General features: G+C 42.1%; 1 protein-coding gene across 6 annotated transcripts in view; it reads right to left on the reverse strand.

The window, feature by feature from the left end:
* Window positions 1-15,803, reverse strand: part of CLUAP1 (clusterin associated protein 1) — a 73,019-nt gene that overhangs the window by 24,983 nt on the left and 32,233 nt on the right. For all 6 annotated transcript variants that reach the window (XR_012996392.1, XR_012996391.1, XM_076350609.1 and 3 more), the window contains one exon: window positions 391-463. Coding sequence is in view for 4 of the 6 variants with exons in the window: in XM_076350609.1 (XP_076206724.1) it covers window positions 391-463 (73 nt within the window). In the remaining 2 variants the exon portion in view is untranslated. The remainder of the gene's footprint in view (window positions 1-390; window positions 464-15,803) is intronic.

Below are 15,803 nucleotides of genomic sequence, written 5' to 3' on the forward strand. Positions count from 1 at the left end.
AACCGGGTTTGTTCGCAAACCAACCTTTCATCAGCGATCCCATCGTGCTGGGACAAGTGCTAGCCCATATAGGCTTTGATAATAGTAAAATGAAGCCTAAAATCTGCTCGCTGCAATTGCACAGCTTGTTTAGTGGATGACTGTTTCCATCCCTCAGTACTGCAGTTAAGATTTACAAGGCAGAGAAGCATTTCACAGTCGTTAGGTTCCCTATTTCACTGTTGTCCTTTTAAAGTTATTATCACTCCACTTTTTCTAATATATCCTGTTGACTCTGTCATCTATCCCACGTCCCCTCCGCTTCAGGCTTGTAAGTGGATATTTATACATAAAGTAGCCAGTACTTCACAATTTTTCGGCTAATACAAGCAGTGAAGAAATCCCACTTACTTCCACTCTTAAGCAGGCGCTGTTCTTCTTCCTTCAGCCTGTTCTGTGTAAGATGTAGCATGTTTGCTGCTTCCTATAAGAGGTGAAAACAACTGAATTAGAAAAGCTGCCACGTTGCCCAGTCAAGTAGCTAACTGGATGGTCCTACAACACCAGTTAAGGGCACTCACAGGCAGAATAAGAATAGAAAATTTCAGCATCAAAAATATTTTATGAAAAAAAGGTCTTAATTGAAACATGGGCGCTCCTACTTACTTTGCCCATGAGGGTCAGGATATAAAGCATGTACCTACGTAAAACAGCGCACTGAAAATCAACCGTACGTTCCCACCGGCTGAAACCTCACTTATCACATTGAAAATGAGTTCACTTGTCTTCATCCCACAGAAAATTACTGCCGTTACAGAATGAAAGGGGCTTTCTTTGGAAAGCAGTCTTTGGTAGTTGTTTTCAACCAATACTCCATTAAACAGGAGTGGTTTGTGAAGTGACTGCAACTTCATAATACACAAACCAAACCAGAATAAATTCTCACATTTCCACGCATGCAAACAAAGCGGGAGCAAAAAGCCCTATCAATAAGCTGGAGAAGTATAGCCATGTACTATACTATAGTGTTCGGGTGCAAAGGAGACCCATGACAGTAAGACTGCACAAGGTGGTTTGTTGATTTTCTTTTTCGAATATAGCAGGTTGTTAGATAAAAATATGCTGAGAAACACTATTGTAATGACAGCATGATAAAGTTATGACAAATGCAGTTCAGAGCAAATGGAAAAAGGTAGGTAGAACAGTGGTTGCTGCGCTGAGGAAGAGAAGCAAATCACAAGTCTCAACCCATTCAAATGAAGGCCAATGTAGAAAATGTTGCAAGAAGGCCCACAAGGACTTATAAAACCTAAGTCTTGCACAGTCAACTGAGTAAGCAATGTGACAGCCCAGAAGGGAAGAAGCAGGCTGATGGCAGCGGGGCAGTGGCAGTTAAGACAGACATTCTCGTTCCAGCATAATGGATTAGTAAGAAAACATGGCTGGCTCTGTAGACAGTAACTGATGAGAGTAATTTTAACCTTCTAGGCATGCACTTGCAGAGCATCACAGACCTGGTAGACTAAAGGGACTATTTGAATGCTGAACAACACAAAGCAATTGTAGGAGGTGTTTCGCTGAGTTCATTAAGTTCTCCATCCAGTTAGGACTAAAATCTAGCAAAGATACCAAGACACTGAATTTTAGGAACTAAGGTTCGCTATTCCAATAGCAGTGTCAACAGAAAGATATATTTTTACTGACATCTAGTTTAAGTTTGGGTAATGTTAATGGTGAATAGCAAACTAAACTATCAATAGAGTAGGTAGGATATGAATGCAGACAATCAGATTCAGACAGGACCTACAATACTAAACAGGTGGCAAACAACTGATGGAAGGATTTTGCCGCAAATTTTGCTAGTTTTAGTCTCTTCTGCAATTCCAGTCAAGCAAGACAAATAGATGGGAACGCTAATTAACTGTGGATTGAACTAAGATTTTCTGAGCCTTTGGTTTTCTATGCAAAATATGCATACAATTAAAAAAAATAAAAAGACACCAGTTGCTCTGACATGGTCAAATCTGCACATTTACAGTGCACTTGCAGAACGGAAACACGGGCTTCGCTGCAATATCCGTGGGACAGAGGGAAGTAAGAAGAGCATCTGAAAATGGTTGAACGGTGGGCAACCTTTTTACACTTTCAGATAGAAATGTGTATCCATATGTATGGCAATAGTGTGCTAGCTGAGAAAGGAAAATCTCCTCCCACCAACCTCTAGGCAGCAGCAAACCACCAAGTCCCACCCAGCACACAAGGAAGTTGCTGGAAACAGCGGCCTGAGGACTGGCTTGCATGATGCATCACAACTTGCATAAACATCTCTGTCTTGGGAGTTGAAATTCACGCTGAAAAAGCTTGCAGAGAAGACGTTTACAGGTGGTAAGGGGAAGGGATGTAAATCCCCTGTACCTGGTGAGAAACCCAGCTCAGTGCCTCTCTCAAGGCCACAGAGGGAATAAATTCTGATCCAAAAATCTGCTTTGGACAACTATGCAAAGTGTCTGCTGGACGAACTCTCCAGTACTAATAGAGACAATGGCCCCACAGATGCTAGGAAGACTGCTAATGATGGCTTGGGATTGTAGAAGTAACACTGCAAAACATATAGAAAATAACATAAAGAACAGAAATAACACAGCAGGCATGACAGCTTCCAGGGCTATAAAGCAGAAAGGTCATGATGCAAAATCATTCTGAATGAGACTCTCCAACAGCAACTTCCAACAATATAAACTACTGAAATCCCTGAAGTGATGGATATATAATTCTGCAGGGAGAAGCTAATTCCATCTGCAAGAATGAAGAAGGAAAAGACAGAAGCATATTTTTATAACTTGTTTCATGTAGGTTCAGAACATTTTAAATACCCTATTTAGGAAACTGCTTTTCTTTATTAATTCCTTCTATAAGGAACAAATGACAGTGAGGACAAAAGAGAGTGACTGAAGATTAAAGGAAAGGGAAGATGCAGGGATGCTGTGGACAATGCGGTTATGGTAAGTGGGCCAATAAAGGTTACCTGCCTCCTCTTGATCCATGCTGTTGACCACAATACAAGCGACCTCCGTATAGCAGCAACGCATCTGCACACTGCCTGCAAACCTGCACAGCTCAGTCCCACTGAGAAGGGTAACCACTGCAATGATTACCATTTTCCATCCCCCTCAGTGTTAGCAAAGCCTTTTTAAAAAGACTGATGAAAGTCGAAATGAACATGGACGCGAGGCAAAATTTTCAGAGGTTTCTAGCTACCAGTGTTTCCTTCGGTCTCTGTAGCACACGCCCATTCCAAGACCTCCCTCCGCAACAGTGGGTCCCAACATTTTCTGACTGAGCCTCACAGTTGCTATCTTCTTTCCCTACCTCTTCCTCCCTATCTGGTTTCTCCCAGCCAGTCATAAGACTTAAAGATAGCCAGTGATTTAAACAAGTCTTGCCCCTGCCCCAGGAAACATTTACAATACAGCCTCCTGTGCTGTGTCCTTGGGACAAAAGGAGTAAGGAAGGGATCAGTCAGCCACCTGAATCTCAACCCCATGGGCTGTTGCAGCCTGCACAGTGCATATAGCAAAGAAAATCTACAGGGAGGAAAAAGGAAAGGACATTTTTAAAATGTTCACGGACCAGTGAAATACTGGGTACAGATATAATCATTACCTAATATTGTAATTCCAGGCACAAGTTAAGACAGCTGAAGCTGGCAATCCAAATTCAGTCAAATAAGCAGTCACCCTCCCCTGTACCCTGGGCCACTCGCTTCTTCCCTTTATCACCCTCCTGCTCTGGTGCAAGCATTTGTGCAGCGACACAAAAGAAACCTGGTGAAAACCAATCCATCAAAACAGTGGGGAATTTGCCTGGCTTAATTTTGCAGTTCAGCATTTGGCTACGCAAATTCTTAACTGGCACAATGGAGGACAGGGTGTTGCAGTTGTGGGAAAAATAACAGGGATAAGATGATGGGGTACTCTCTTTCAGCTTCAGTGCTGTTCATGGACTTAAAATACAAGATAAATGAAGTCCAAGAAAATAGTTTAACCATACAGATGAGCCACTTCTCCCCCTTGCCTCTAGCCTCTCCCTTGTGCTGGTGCCAGCAGCTCAGCTGACCTCGTACCAAGCCAGCCCAGAGTTAACTGGCAAGAAGACTGTTGATTTTCTACTGGTTTAGATCTCTGAGGAGCTCGATGCATGGTCGGTCAAATGCCGCTGTCAGCCCAAGGGAGCTGCTGAAACTGTACAACATCGTCCCTTTCAACTGCAGCCCATCACTGCGTCAGTTTAGCTGTGCTGCCAGACTACAGCCTGCAAAAGCTTATCAAAAACTACAGCACCAAAAACTGTTTCAAAAGGACAGCCTCAAACCAGCTGGAACCAGGACAGCATCAGTTAATGCCGTTTACAGTCCTTAACAAGTAAGATCTTCAAAGGAGGGGGCAGAAGCGATGGCAGATCATAGGAAGTAAACAAAATTAATCACGTAATTTTTTGAAGTTACATACTCACTTAAAAGAATCTGCAGAGAAATCTTAGATCTGTTAAATTACTGAAAGAATTACAACAGCTTCATTGGTTTACGATTTTGGGTTTAAAAACAATGACAACTTTTAAACAGCTGAGTCAGTGGCAACTTCAGCTTCTCTTTCTCCCTGCTGCTTTTAATGACTGCAGTCATCAGGCTGCATTTTTTGGTCTGACCAGCTGCCACCTTCACTGCAGACACCACTCCCCACACTTCACATGATCTTAACAGACATGATTTGTATCAGCTCAGTGAAAACAAGACCATGCTAATCAGAGATGTTTTTCTATTTTAGGCTGGCCATTTCTGCGTGACCCAGGGCTTCCGAAATGTGACAAGGGAACAAAGCTAAGGGCGTGAGGACCGTAACGCCATAGATGCTTTTTCAACACATAATGTCATACAACGGACTTTAATAGACTAGCACTCCGCACAGGACAACAGTCAGGTTTTCTGCGCAGAGTGGCAAAGTGACAGCTCTATGAAACAAGAGATGTGGCCTTGACCTTGCGAAGCACCCACGGGGAACGGCCTGGGTGCCTCGAGACGCTGTACGAGCAGGAGCCAACATTTAAGCGCCCTGTTCAGTCTCTCCAGTAAACAAACAAGACTGAAATGCCACAGGCAAACACTGCACGTATCTCTACAATCGAACTTTACCCAAATTAAGTGGCAGCATACACTGTGGAACCACAGTGTCAAATTAACACAATTAAAAGTGCCAATTAACACAAAATCAGAGCCAGCCTGCCCCGTCAGAGAGGGCCCAGGCCTTTCAGGACACCACAGATTATTGAGGCTGAAAATCCTGCTTTAGAGGCAGACAGATCTCTGCTGGGATGGAACTTATCCTCCTCTGTCTCATATATTATGCAGCCTTTCCTAGGTGTAAATCTGCCCTTTAAGGAGTAATCAAATCAATCACTTCGCAAACTCAGAGCAGCCAGCCTAGTGAAATGGGCAGCAAGGCAGGACTTCATTGCTAACGCTTAGACCTGCGGAACAACCTCGGCTCCAAGGGACCTTCAGAAGTCCCCAACCCAACCTCCTGCTGAAAGCAGGATCAGCAACGGGATCAGACCACAGTGCTCAGGGCTTGAGCTAGTTGGGTGTTAAAAACCTCCAAGGAGAGAGACCGATCAACCTGTCTGGGCAACCTGTTCCGATACCTGACTATCCAAACAGTGGAAAAGTTTCCTTATATCATCAAGTCAGAACTATTTTTCACTGCTAGTAATTTGTCCATGTCTTTTAGCAAAGAAGAGTTCAAGTTCACCTTAGTCACCAGTTATGTCACCAGCTTTTTCCATAGCAGGCACCTTATCTCGTGACAGAGAAACAAACGGTCTATATACAGTCAATAGCAACAGGAAATAAAGAACCTTTTGTTGACATACTACAACAAACAAAGGCTTTTAAAACCAGTAAATTTCACTTATGTTTACAATCAACTGTGCCCTATTCAGCAAGAATGTTACCCGACTTCTACAGCACACTGAATGCACTGAAGACAAATGTATATTTTTTGTAGGATGGAGTTTGAATAAGCACAATACAGATATTCTGTATCTCAGTCTACTTTAACTGGCAAAGCAGATGGCTTTCCATCTCGTATCTGACTATGAAAGTCTTTGGAAAACAGCAATAAAACAAAACACATGGCTGTTTGGCGGAATGTTTTAATATAATCTAACCTATTGCTCTACAGACAAGTAAAACGTCAGCTGTGAGTTCCTACAGCAGGGTGAATGGGAGTTGGCTTTGAAAATCTTTTTACAGAAAACTATACAAAAGCAGAGCCTGAGAAATGCTTTTCCATTTATTGGCTTTTTATTTAACATGCGTTACAGTTTCTCAAAGAGAAGGATTATTAAACAGCATGCAATTACAACTACATGCAAACTACACACAACTATGTGCAGGGTCTGGGGTGGGGGGATTGGTTGGGGGGTTTTTTGTTTTTAAAACAGAGGCCAATATGCCACCATGGAGAATATCCTCCAGCAGCAGACCCACAGACAACTAGCTCTGCCACTGACTCGGTGTTTGCCTTAGGGCAAGTGATCCAGGATTTGAATAAGCCACGTGTTTTCTTGACTGCCAGTCCTTTATGGTATACCTAATGCTGCCGAATGTTGTTTTAAACAATAAAATCAAGTTGCCAAAACCACAACATAGAAGACAACTCTATGCCCCTGCAGACTGCAAAGCAGCAAGTCTAAAAGGGCTCAAAACCAGAAAGAACAAAAATGACGCAGTATTTGATAATTTAAAATATCTCAAAATTTTTTTTTTTTAAGTTAACCTCAAAGTTTTGTTGGGAAAGTTGTGGAGAAAACACTAGCCGGATTTTGAATACAAAGAATTTGTGCCCTGGAGCCAGCTGGCAGACAACACGGTTACCATTAAGTAGAAAGAAAAGGAAAAGAAATGGGGAAAATAGGAAGCGGATAAGTATGAAAGAACAACAGGACAACAACTGGAGCTTGCTGACTTTTTTTTGTTCAGATGCTAACATTTCAATTTTTGCCTAAGCTATTTCTTCCGTTCTCAGACATCCTCCCAATCCCAAAAATCTCTCTAGACATCTCTCTCTACATATACCTTTTCATCTTAGCAAGGGAAAACAATGTTTCCTTCTGGTTTTTTTTTTTCCCTAGGGATTTGCTAGAGAATAGTGGTAACCCTACCGCTCTTAGTACACTTGAAGTGAACCAATTTGATGATGGATTGAACTGCCTCATCTTCACCTTGCCTATTAATCTCAGCAGCTGTTTCTTGCTTTGTTATAGAACAAAGCAGCTGAGATTAACTCTTGCTATATGCACACAATGGGATTTGTTTGTCATAATGGGATTTGTTTTTCATAATAGAGTGTTGCCACTCATTCAGCAGGGGTGAGAGATAAGGACGAGGAGAAATTGTGCGGTGCCTGAACAGAGAATGTGACAGTACTCTTAATAAGAGGAAGCCTGCTAGGTACAACAGAAAGGCAAGTGAACACAACATCGAGGTTGCACAGTTAAAGTTCACGATAGCATGGGGTGCCAACCTACCCGGAGCCGTTCTTTAGGAATTGAAGATGATGCTTCATATCATGCTGAAGCACTATTAAACACCTCACCCTAAATTCATGTCCAGCTTTACGATTTGAATTGGAACATGGCTATAGTTATGCTTGGCTAAAAGTGACTGCAATGCTACGGGTTTTTTTACCTTTTCATTCTGTTGAGGAATGAAGACTATGGGAGAGAAGATAAGACCCATCTGAAAAAGTGGGGCAGAAGAATCTTTACTGACAGGCTTGCTAACCTGGAATGGTGAATTCCCTGGTGGTCAGGGAATGATGATGATGATGACAGGGTGATGAGAAGGAGGGGCACTGTGAACAGTGAAGGGGAAGCTCTGGTACGTTCCTTGTGAAGGCACCGCAAGCGGGAGCCCATCTCAAGTGCCTGTGCACAAGTATACACATCATAGGAAACAACATAGGAGGAATTAGAAGGTGCATAGCTTTGATCCACCAGGATTACAGAAATATGGTGAGAGGGTTTCCATGTTTGGAGGGTTGCACTAGTTGGATATAGGCACTCTAGAAAGGACGGGCTGGGAGGTGAGGAGGAGGGGCTGCTCCCTCTGCAAAGGAACAGCCTGAACACGCTGAACATTGCCTTGTGATAGGTGATGAGCCCTTTGAGGGTTTATGGTTAAGGATCAGAGGACAAACTGCTGACCTATAAACAACACAGATCATGCAGCATAAACTAATATTCATTTTAACCTTGAACTTTTAAATGCTTATTGTTAGCAGATCACCTCACTGCAGTAAAAAAACAAATCCAAAAGTCACCGCTGGCAGTAATACCAGAGAGGTCCTTTGGTTTCCCATCTCTTGTCTATAGTCATTTGACCGGGACTTTCGTTTTCCTACAAAAGTTACCAAAACTGAAAATTAAAAAATTCCTTTCCATATCACACGATGTTGCACTCAGCAAATAGCGTAGAACCCTAGTGAAGCTGGCTTACAGCAATAAAGCAGGACCCTGGCCTTCTGGCACAGAGACAGATTTTGCATCTAGAGGTTATTCTTCTTTGATTATGCCACCTCAGTAATTATGAAGTGCTATCACGGTGATAGAGCTTTCTGATGAATACAGGAGCAGCAACCGCCTCCACCCCCCAATATTAAATCGAGTACAGTGCTTTGGAGAATGTGGTCTCAAACAAACAAGCCACTGCTCCAAATACAGAGTTCTGCACCAGAAAAGAAAACCTGAACTTGTTCTAGCAGATTCTTTGGATCCCTCATCAAGGTTCATACTAATAAATACTTAGCTATTACAGACATTTATATATCTTTACTGTTTTGGTCTGAGGAGCACCTGAAAGCCATCACCCCTGGCCATTTAAACTTTTTTAGAGGTCATCCTTCCAGTGGATGAGCACACATTGAATGAATTGAAAATCATCAGCCCTTATTACAAGACCATCTGTCTCCTCCTTATTCTCATTATTCCCATCTTCTCCCTTGCTTTCATGTGCTGAAACAGTCATCGTCTCTCATCATTAATAGTCATTTTACAGTAATCGTTTCTATTGAAACACATATAAAAGCACACTTGAGAGTATTTTATACACTTAACTGATACTCACCATAAATTCACCAACTGTTATCATAAGACTGGCACCACCAGTGTTGGTGGAAGGGGATGGGGATACATTTCTGCTGTAGTGTCATTATTTCAAATTATTAATTTGATTCATTGTCCTTCTTCAGAGAAAGTTTTTTATCCTGAAACTCTTCTTCTGTCCCAGGTAGCCAGTATCTGTCATTGATGTATCTATCTAGATATAGATTAGATTTATATAATTTATAGATTTATAGATTTCAATAGAATAGATTCTATTGAAAACCCGCAAATCTTATGCTACTTTATAACATGACTCCGTCTTTCTAGGTTATTCTTTTCCCGTGTTAAACCCTGCTAACCTTGGGTTTCGCTGCTTCTCAGTGAACACTTCTCCCGCAAGAGTACTGTAATAGATACAGTAAAAGTACTTCAATAAATGGGGCAGAAGAGTATTAGTCATTCAAGCTGACGGAATAGCACTTATCCAAGTGAAACACCAAGTCCGACTTAGTACGGTCAGTAGGAGACCAAACAGCATTCATGTTTGTCAGTTCACAGCACACAGGCACCACAGGACGTAGCATCCTCCCCCAATAAATTCTGAGACACCAACTCCAGTGATCACATTTATCAAAATAAACAATCAGATCTGTTAGATCACTACTGAAGTGCAGTTTCATCAAGAAAAGTCACAAAAATACCTCAAAAGTTTCTTGCAAGGTTTATCTTTTCAAGGGAATACATGTTAATTAACTGAACTTCATTCATGCTATCATGAAAATTAGGAAAAAAGCTAAAATGTTTTCTAATGTAAATGAAATGTATCATAAAGGAAAGCTATCATAGTAAAAAAATCTAGCATGGGCTCTTATGATGATTTTGTTTTGGGGAAAAGTCTTTAGGAAGGTAAACTGCTATCAGGGATCTGTGGGAAAGAGGAGCAAGGAACAGAGTGCCCGGCTGAGCCTTTGCATGGGGTCATGTGAGTAGCAGAAGGCAGAGACAGGAAAAGATGCAATTTATGGCCTAGGATACCTACACTGATGCTATTCTAACATAGCAGCTCTTAATGATACCACGCTCAGGCTACATGAAGCCAGACAGTGAAGTGCATTCAAAAAACACACTTAAAGTAACAGGATGCAACACAATCCACTGCAAGTATTTTAAAATTAGATTGGTTTAACATTTCTCACGTACACTTCTTCCTAAAGCTTCCATAATTACTTAGCAAGTTCTGACTTCAGTACGTCCAGCTCAAACACTGCAATAACCACTTTTCGCAGAACAGATAAATTGGAGTTGGAAGTGAACAGCACACTTCATAACCTGAAGTTGAGAGGTAGCGTCTTGAGACTTAAGGCAGATCAGTTACTGTTCCTCTTGAATAAGCAGACTGTGCATGAAGGTCTCACCTAGACATTAATACCTTCCCTCTGGGAACTCAAAAGGAACAGACTAAATAGAAAGAGCAAATTAGCTCAGGGGGACGAATTCCAACCAGGGTGCTATATTCATGCTTTGTATGAACTCCGTTTGCTTCTCTCTACAGCTCTCCCCTCTTATCCTCATAAAGTAAATACGCAATTCTCCCAGTGGCATGTTTCTTAAGCAACTTTTGATGCAATATAAAAGCTTTCTGCACAGGTTACTCCACTTTTTTCTGGGCCTACACTTTACACATTTTCCATTAGAACAGTCTTCCTTTACTCCACGGCCTTCCCTCCCCTCTCTTTCTGAAGCTCTGATGATTAGGATCCCTTCTTGCATGCACACATGCACCCTATTTTTGTTACTTCCTGGGCCAGCCAGTTGTCCTCACACCTCTGTGTGCATTTTGCACAGTATGCATCACTTCTTTTCAGACTGATGTAACTTTTCCCTCGCCTATGTCCATTCATTCAACAATAACGGGAAAGAGGCACCATGAATATGGAGAAGCCTTCATAAAAACAGATGGCACGTATACCAAATGCTTCTGCTGAACTGCTTTTCCAACACTGCTCCTAGAGCACACTTCGCTGTGCCACCACCAACAGCCATCTCATTATTGACATAAATTGGGCCATTTTGAGAGCGAGGAGTTTTGCGCTGTCATGATTCACCAAAACAAGTACCAGCATAAATGCCTTCTTCATTGGTTAAAGCAGCATAGGGATCCTGCCTACATGTACATCTAGCATGTTTACGCTAGTTTAAGGTTTTCCTTTCAGATTCAGCAAGATCCAGATTCAATAAAGCTAGCTAGAGGCTTGAAGTCAAAGGCCCCAGTAGGATGTAAGAAATACTCCTGAACCATCCAGGAACCACAGGTCAGAGCCAAGGGAGCAGAACATCAGAGGTAACACAGCACCGAGCACGCCGCTGAGGATTTATGTGATTGGCTACGACAGGGCATAGCTCCAGAGGATTGTGACGAGACAGAAGACAAAAGGATTGGTAAGGCACCGGCACAGATTGCAGCATGAGACTAGTCGAGATCACAGGCCTTTAAATCATCCCCAGAACTGAGAAAAAAAAGAAGGGGGGAAAAAAAAAAGACTCAGACTAACATTTTCTGCCCAGAATTTTCCAGTTAAAATGCTTTCATGCAAGCCAGCACTAACACTCAGGAATTCACTACTGCCTAAAATAACATGACAGAGGATGGACTTTATCCTGTGAATCAAATGTATTCATCATTAGATATAATGCAAGTTTACCGTAACGACAACTCCTCTCCATTTTTCCTGTTCGCTTTTGTGGAAGATATGAATCATAATGACTCAATAACAGCTCATTGAGCATTCCTTTCATGTACTACACATTTATTGTACCAAGCTTAAAAGCGATATTGGTTGGATGTGTGATTTATTTGAATTAACGTACAATTCTGTAATGTAAACCTGAGGTCAGTTTGCAGTGTGTGAAGAAATTATCACCCAAATTAATATTGATTGGAAGTTAGTAGTCACAGCTGTGTCTTGTTCACCACCATAAAGCAGTCGCTGTCGCATCATTGCTAGAATCTAACATCAGAATTATCCTCTCCCTGTGTCACAGGTAGCACAAACCCTTAAGTGTTCGAAGGGGAGTCAGGATTATTCGCTCTTTTCAAGGAGAGCGTTTATTATATTAAAGAGTTGTTGTTCCTGGTGAACTTGATGGTTCCAGGAATTGATAACAGAATCTGCTGCCTTCCATCTTGAGATCAATTAGCTCCAATACAGCCCACATTTCTTACAGCAAAGACTCTCTTCTACAGGTGGCTGACACACACTTCAGTTTATTTCTTATTTCCCATCAGTCAAGTCCCAAATTAAGAGGCGGCACCAGCAAGCCTCTCTCTAACAGTCTTGTTAGAGCCCTAGCACAGGAATTAGAGACCTGTTTTTTACGATTTCTCCAGCTTGAAAACATTTGCACTCCTAGTTCCTGCTCGCCAGGACAGTGCTCTAGCTACTAGCTTAGAAGACAGGGACAAAACTATTTTTAAATATCTCTTTGTGGTGGATTAGAGAAGAAGAAAGTAAAGATGACTAATGATGCAGACAAATCTCTCTTTTAAGAGGGAATGGCAAGCACTGTTTCTAGGACTGTTCACATGCATCAGGCTATGATTCTTTGATACAAAACAAGTAGGTAATACTCGCTGGGCAACCAATGATCTACAACAACATCAGGTTTCACCTTACACATCCTTCTTCTTTAGTTTCAATAATTGTGTGGTGTTCTCCACATAATCACCCAGCTTAACTAGTAGGGGGACGGGATAGCTTCACTCCAGCCTACTCTACAGATTAAGAAACAGGAGCTGTTGGTTTAAAAATCCTTGTGGTTGAGGAGGAACCGAGATGTAGGATGCACCATACGAACTCCTGGTTTCTTGTTAGAAGACGGCCACCACCAGGTATGTAAAGTGAATGCAGCACTGCCACAGTGAGTTAGACCCTGCTTAACAGGCTGGGCTCTTATCAAGTGTTGTGGTTTAACCCAGCAGGCAGCTAAACACCACACAGCCGTTCGCTCACTCCCCCCCCGCAGTGGGATGGGGGAGAGAATCAGGAAAAAAAAAGTAAAATTTGTGGGTTGCGTTAAAGACAGTTTAATAGGACAGAAAAGGAAGGAAAAAAAAATAATAACAACAACTGATAAAAGAATATACAAGATAAGTGATGCACAACGCAATTGCTCACCACCTGCCAACCCATGCCCAGCCAGTTCCTGAGCAGTGGTCACCCCTCTCCCAGCCAACTCCCCCCAGTTCATGTACTGAGCATGACATCGTATGGTATGGAATATCCCTTTGGCCACTTTGGGTCAGCTGTCCTGGCTGTGCCCCCTCCCAGCTTCTCGCTGGCAGGGCATGAGGAGCTGAAAAGTCCTTGACTAGTGCAAGCACTGCTCAGCAACAACTAAAATGGTTTTAAACTAAAAGAGAGGAGATTCAGACTAGATATAAGGAAGAAACGTTTTACGCTGAGGGTGGTGAAGCACCGGCACAGGTTGCCCAGAGAGGTGGTGGATGCCCCATCCCTGGAAACATTTCAGGTCAGGTTGGACGGGGCTCTGAGCAACCCGATCTAGTTGAAGATGTCCCTGCCCACGGCAGGGGGGTTGGACTAGATGACCTTTAGAGGTCCCTTCCAACCCAACCATTCTATGATTCTAAAACATCAGTGTGTTATCAACATTATTCTCGTACTCAATCCAAAACACAGCACTACACCAGCTACTAGGAAGAAAATTAACTCTATCCCAGCCGAAACCAGGACATCAAGTCAGGTTTCTCATCAGTCCTCTCAAAGATGCAACAAAGCTTGAGTAGGAGACAGGCATATACCTCTCCAGGTCAACAAATTTAAAAAAAGCAGGCTCTCAGAGAGTCTAGTGGCCTAAAATGGAGGTTCCCACTGATTTCAGGACTACACTGTGCTCAAGCTAAGCCCAAATGAGAACGTGAATGGAATTCTAGCAAAACAAATATGACCCATAGTCCCTGGGCAGAAAGGTGAACTGTTTGCCCTAGAATTTCTTACCTTTCCCTAGTCCTGATGTTTGACCCTGCTGCAATGCTTCTGAAATGGTATGGCTCACAATTTGGCCCACTGGTATCTCAATATCAGAACCATCTTCAAAGAATCCCGACAGTATTCTGGAGCTCTCAGAGGAGAAGGCAATGACTGTGCAAGGTGCAGTAACTCACACTGCCAGCCCGTGCGCTAGGTGGGTGTTACACAACGGTTCTGCCAGAACATCTCTCCTAGAGGTCTACTGTTCATACGTACACAGTGTTTAATTTTCATATGTTTCACAGAATTGAACTGGAAATTGTTTCTACACAGCTAGAAAACTGAGAACTATTTTACTACTTAACGTTTAAAAACTGAAACCTTATGGTTTTTCACATTACGAGATTACACATGCTTGTGCAAATCAAAATGCTGGTCTCAAAGCTACTTTTCTCTGCTGCTAAGTACCTTGTGCAGTAGCAGAGCATAAACCTCCTAAATTTCACATACCTCATTTTAACATTACCTACTTATGTCATTTGGTGCAAATCACTTGCAAAACATCAGTCCCAAAATAAGAGTTATTTTAACTTTGTTTCTTTCAACCAATTCCTTAGTTTTTCATCACCTAGTAAAAGGTTTCTCATAATGATTTTTATGTGTTGACCTTGGGGGGGGGACACACACATGACCTGATCTGCTTGATCAATGTTGCTTCAAGCGATCTGATTGTTTCCTACTTTGAGTGAATTTCAAGCTAGATTTCTGTCACATAATTCGCAGATCTAAAGTACTTGTGAATATTCAAAAGCATAATGCAGGCCGAGAGGAAAGGCAGAAAGACTGTAATATAAACAATCCACTTGCTCTATCTTCCTACCAAATAAAACTAGATAAAGAGAATACTTAAACCCTAAAAGGCAGTACATTCAGAATGCACTAAATAGACACTGTTTTCATGCAATGTTTCTTCTAGAGTGGAGTCACTGCAGAAGAAATTCCGTGAGACAGCTTAAGAACTGAAAGTATGAGAGATCAGAAACTCTCTGATCTCTATTCATGAAAATCACTCACGGATTTCCAAGCTACACTATCAGTGAGAGCCAATACATCTCATACTTCACAGAAGCAATTGCTGGCAAGCCAGGGAAACCCACCCTGACTTAGTACACTGCAAGACTTAGTAGATACTCTCCCTGTGTTCCTTCCCCAGCTGCAGAGTATTTCGTATATAACAGAATTAGCACAGTTTTACAAGAGCAGCAAGAAAGAACTAGACTGAGTAGCCTATGTAGAGGGTTCATATCTAGGCATAGCAACAAGCTCTGATGCGCAAGGAACCTCTACCTCTTCTGCTAAGGAGTTCATGGGTTGCTGAAGGCAGAATACGAATGTTTCCGTTGGTCAGAAAAACTTGCAAGTGATGATTAGAGCATTAATCAATTCTTGTTTGAGCTCTAGGTCTGTGAAAAAATAAGTTCTAAAGTCTGTCAGACATGAAGAACTTGAAGCCGTGAGTCAAGTGACCCCAAATTTGGGATCCTAAGGCAAGCCTGTTCACCCATCTGGCACATCAGATGTCAAGATAATCCTGACAAATACGTGGATCTTCAAGCACTGAGCTGATGGATCCGATTGAGATCAGTTGAGCCGATCTCAATTGTTTCCATTTCC

The sequence above is a fragment of the Aptenodytes patagonicus genome, chromosome 13 (assembly GCF_965638725.1).
Source record: "Aptenodytes patagonicus chromosome 13, bAptPat1.pri.cur, whole genome shotgun sequence".
NCBI classification, from domain to species: domain Eukaryota; kingdom Metazoa; phylum Chordata; class Aves; order Sphenisciformes; family Spheniscidae; genus Aptenodytes; species Aptenodytes patagonicus.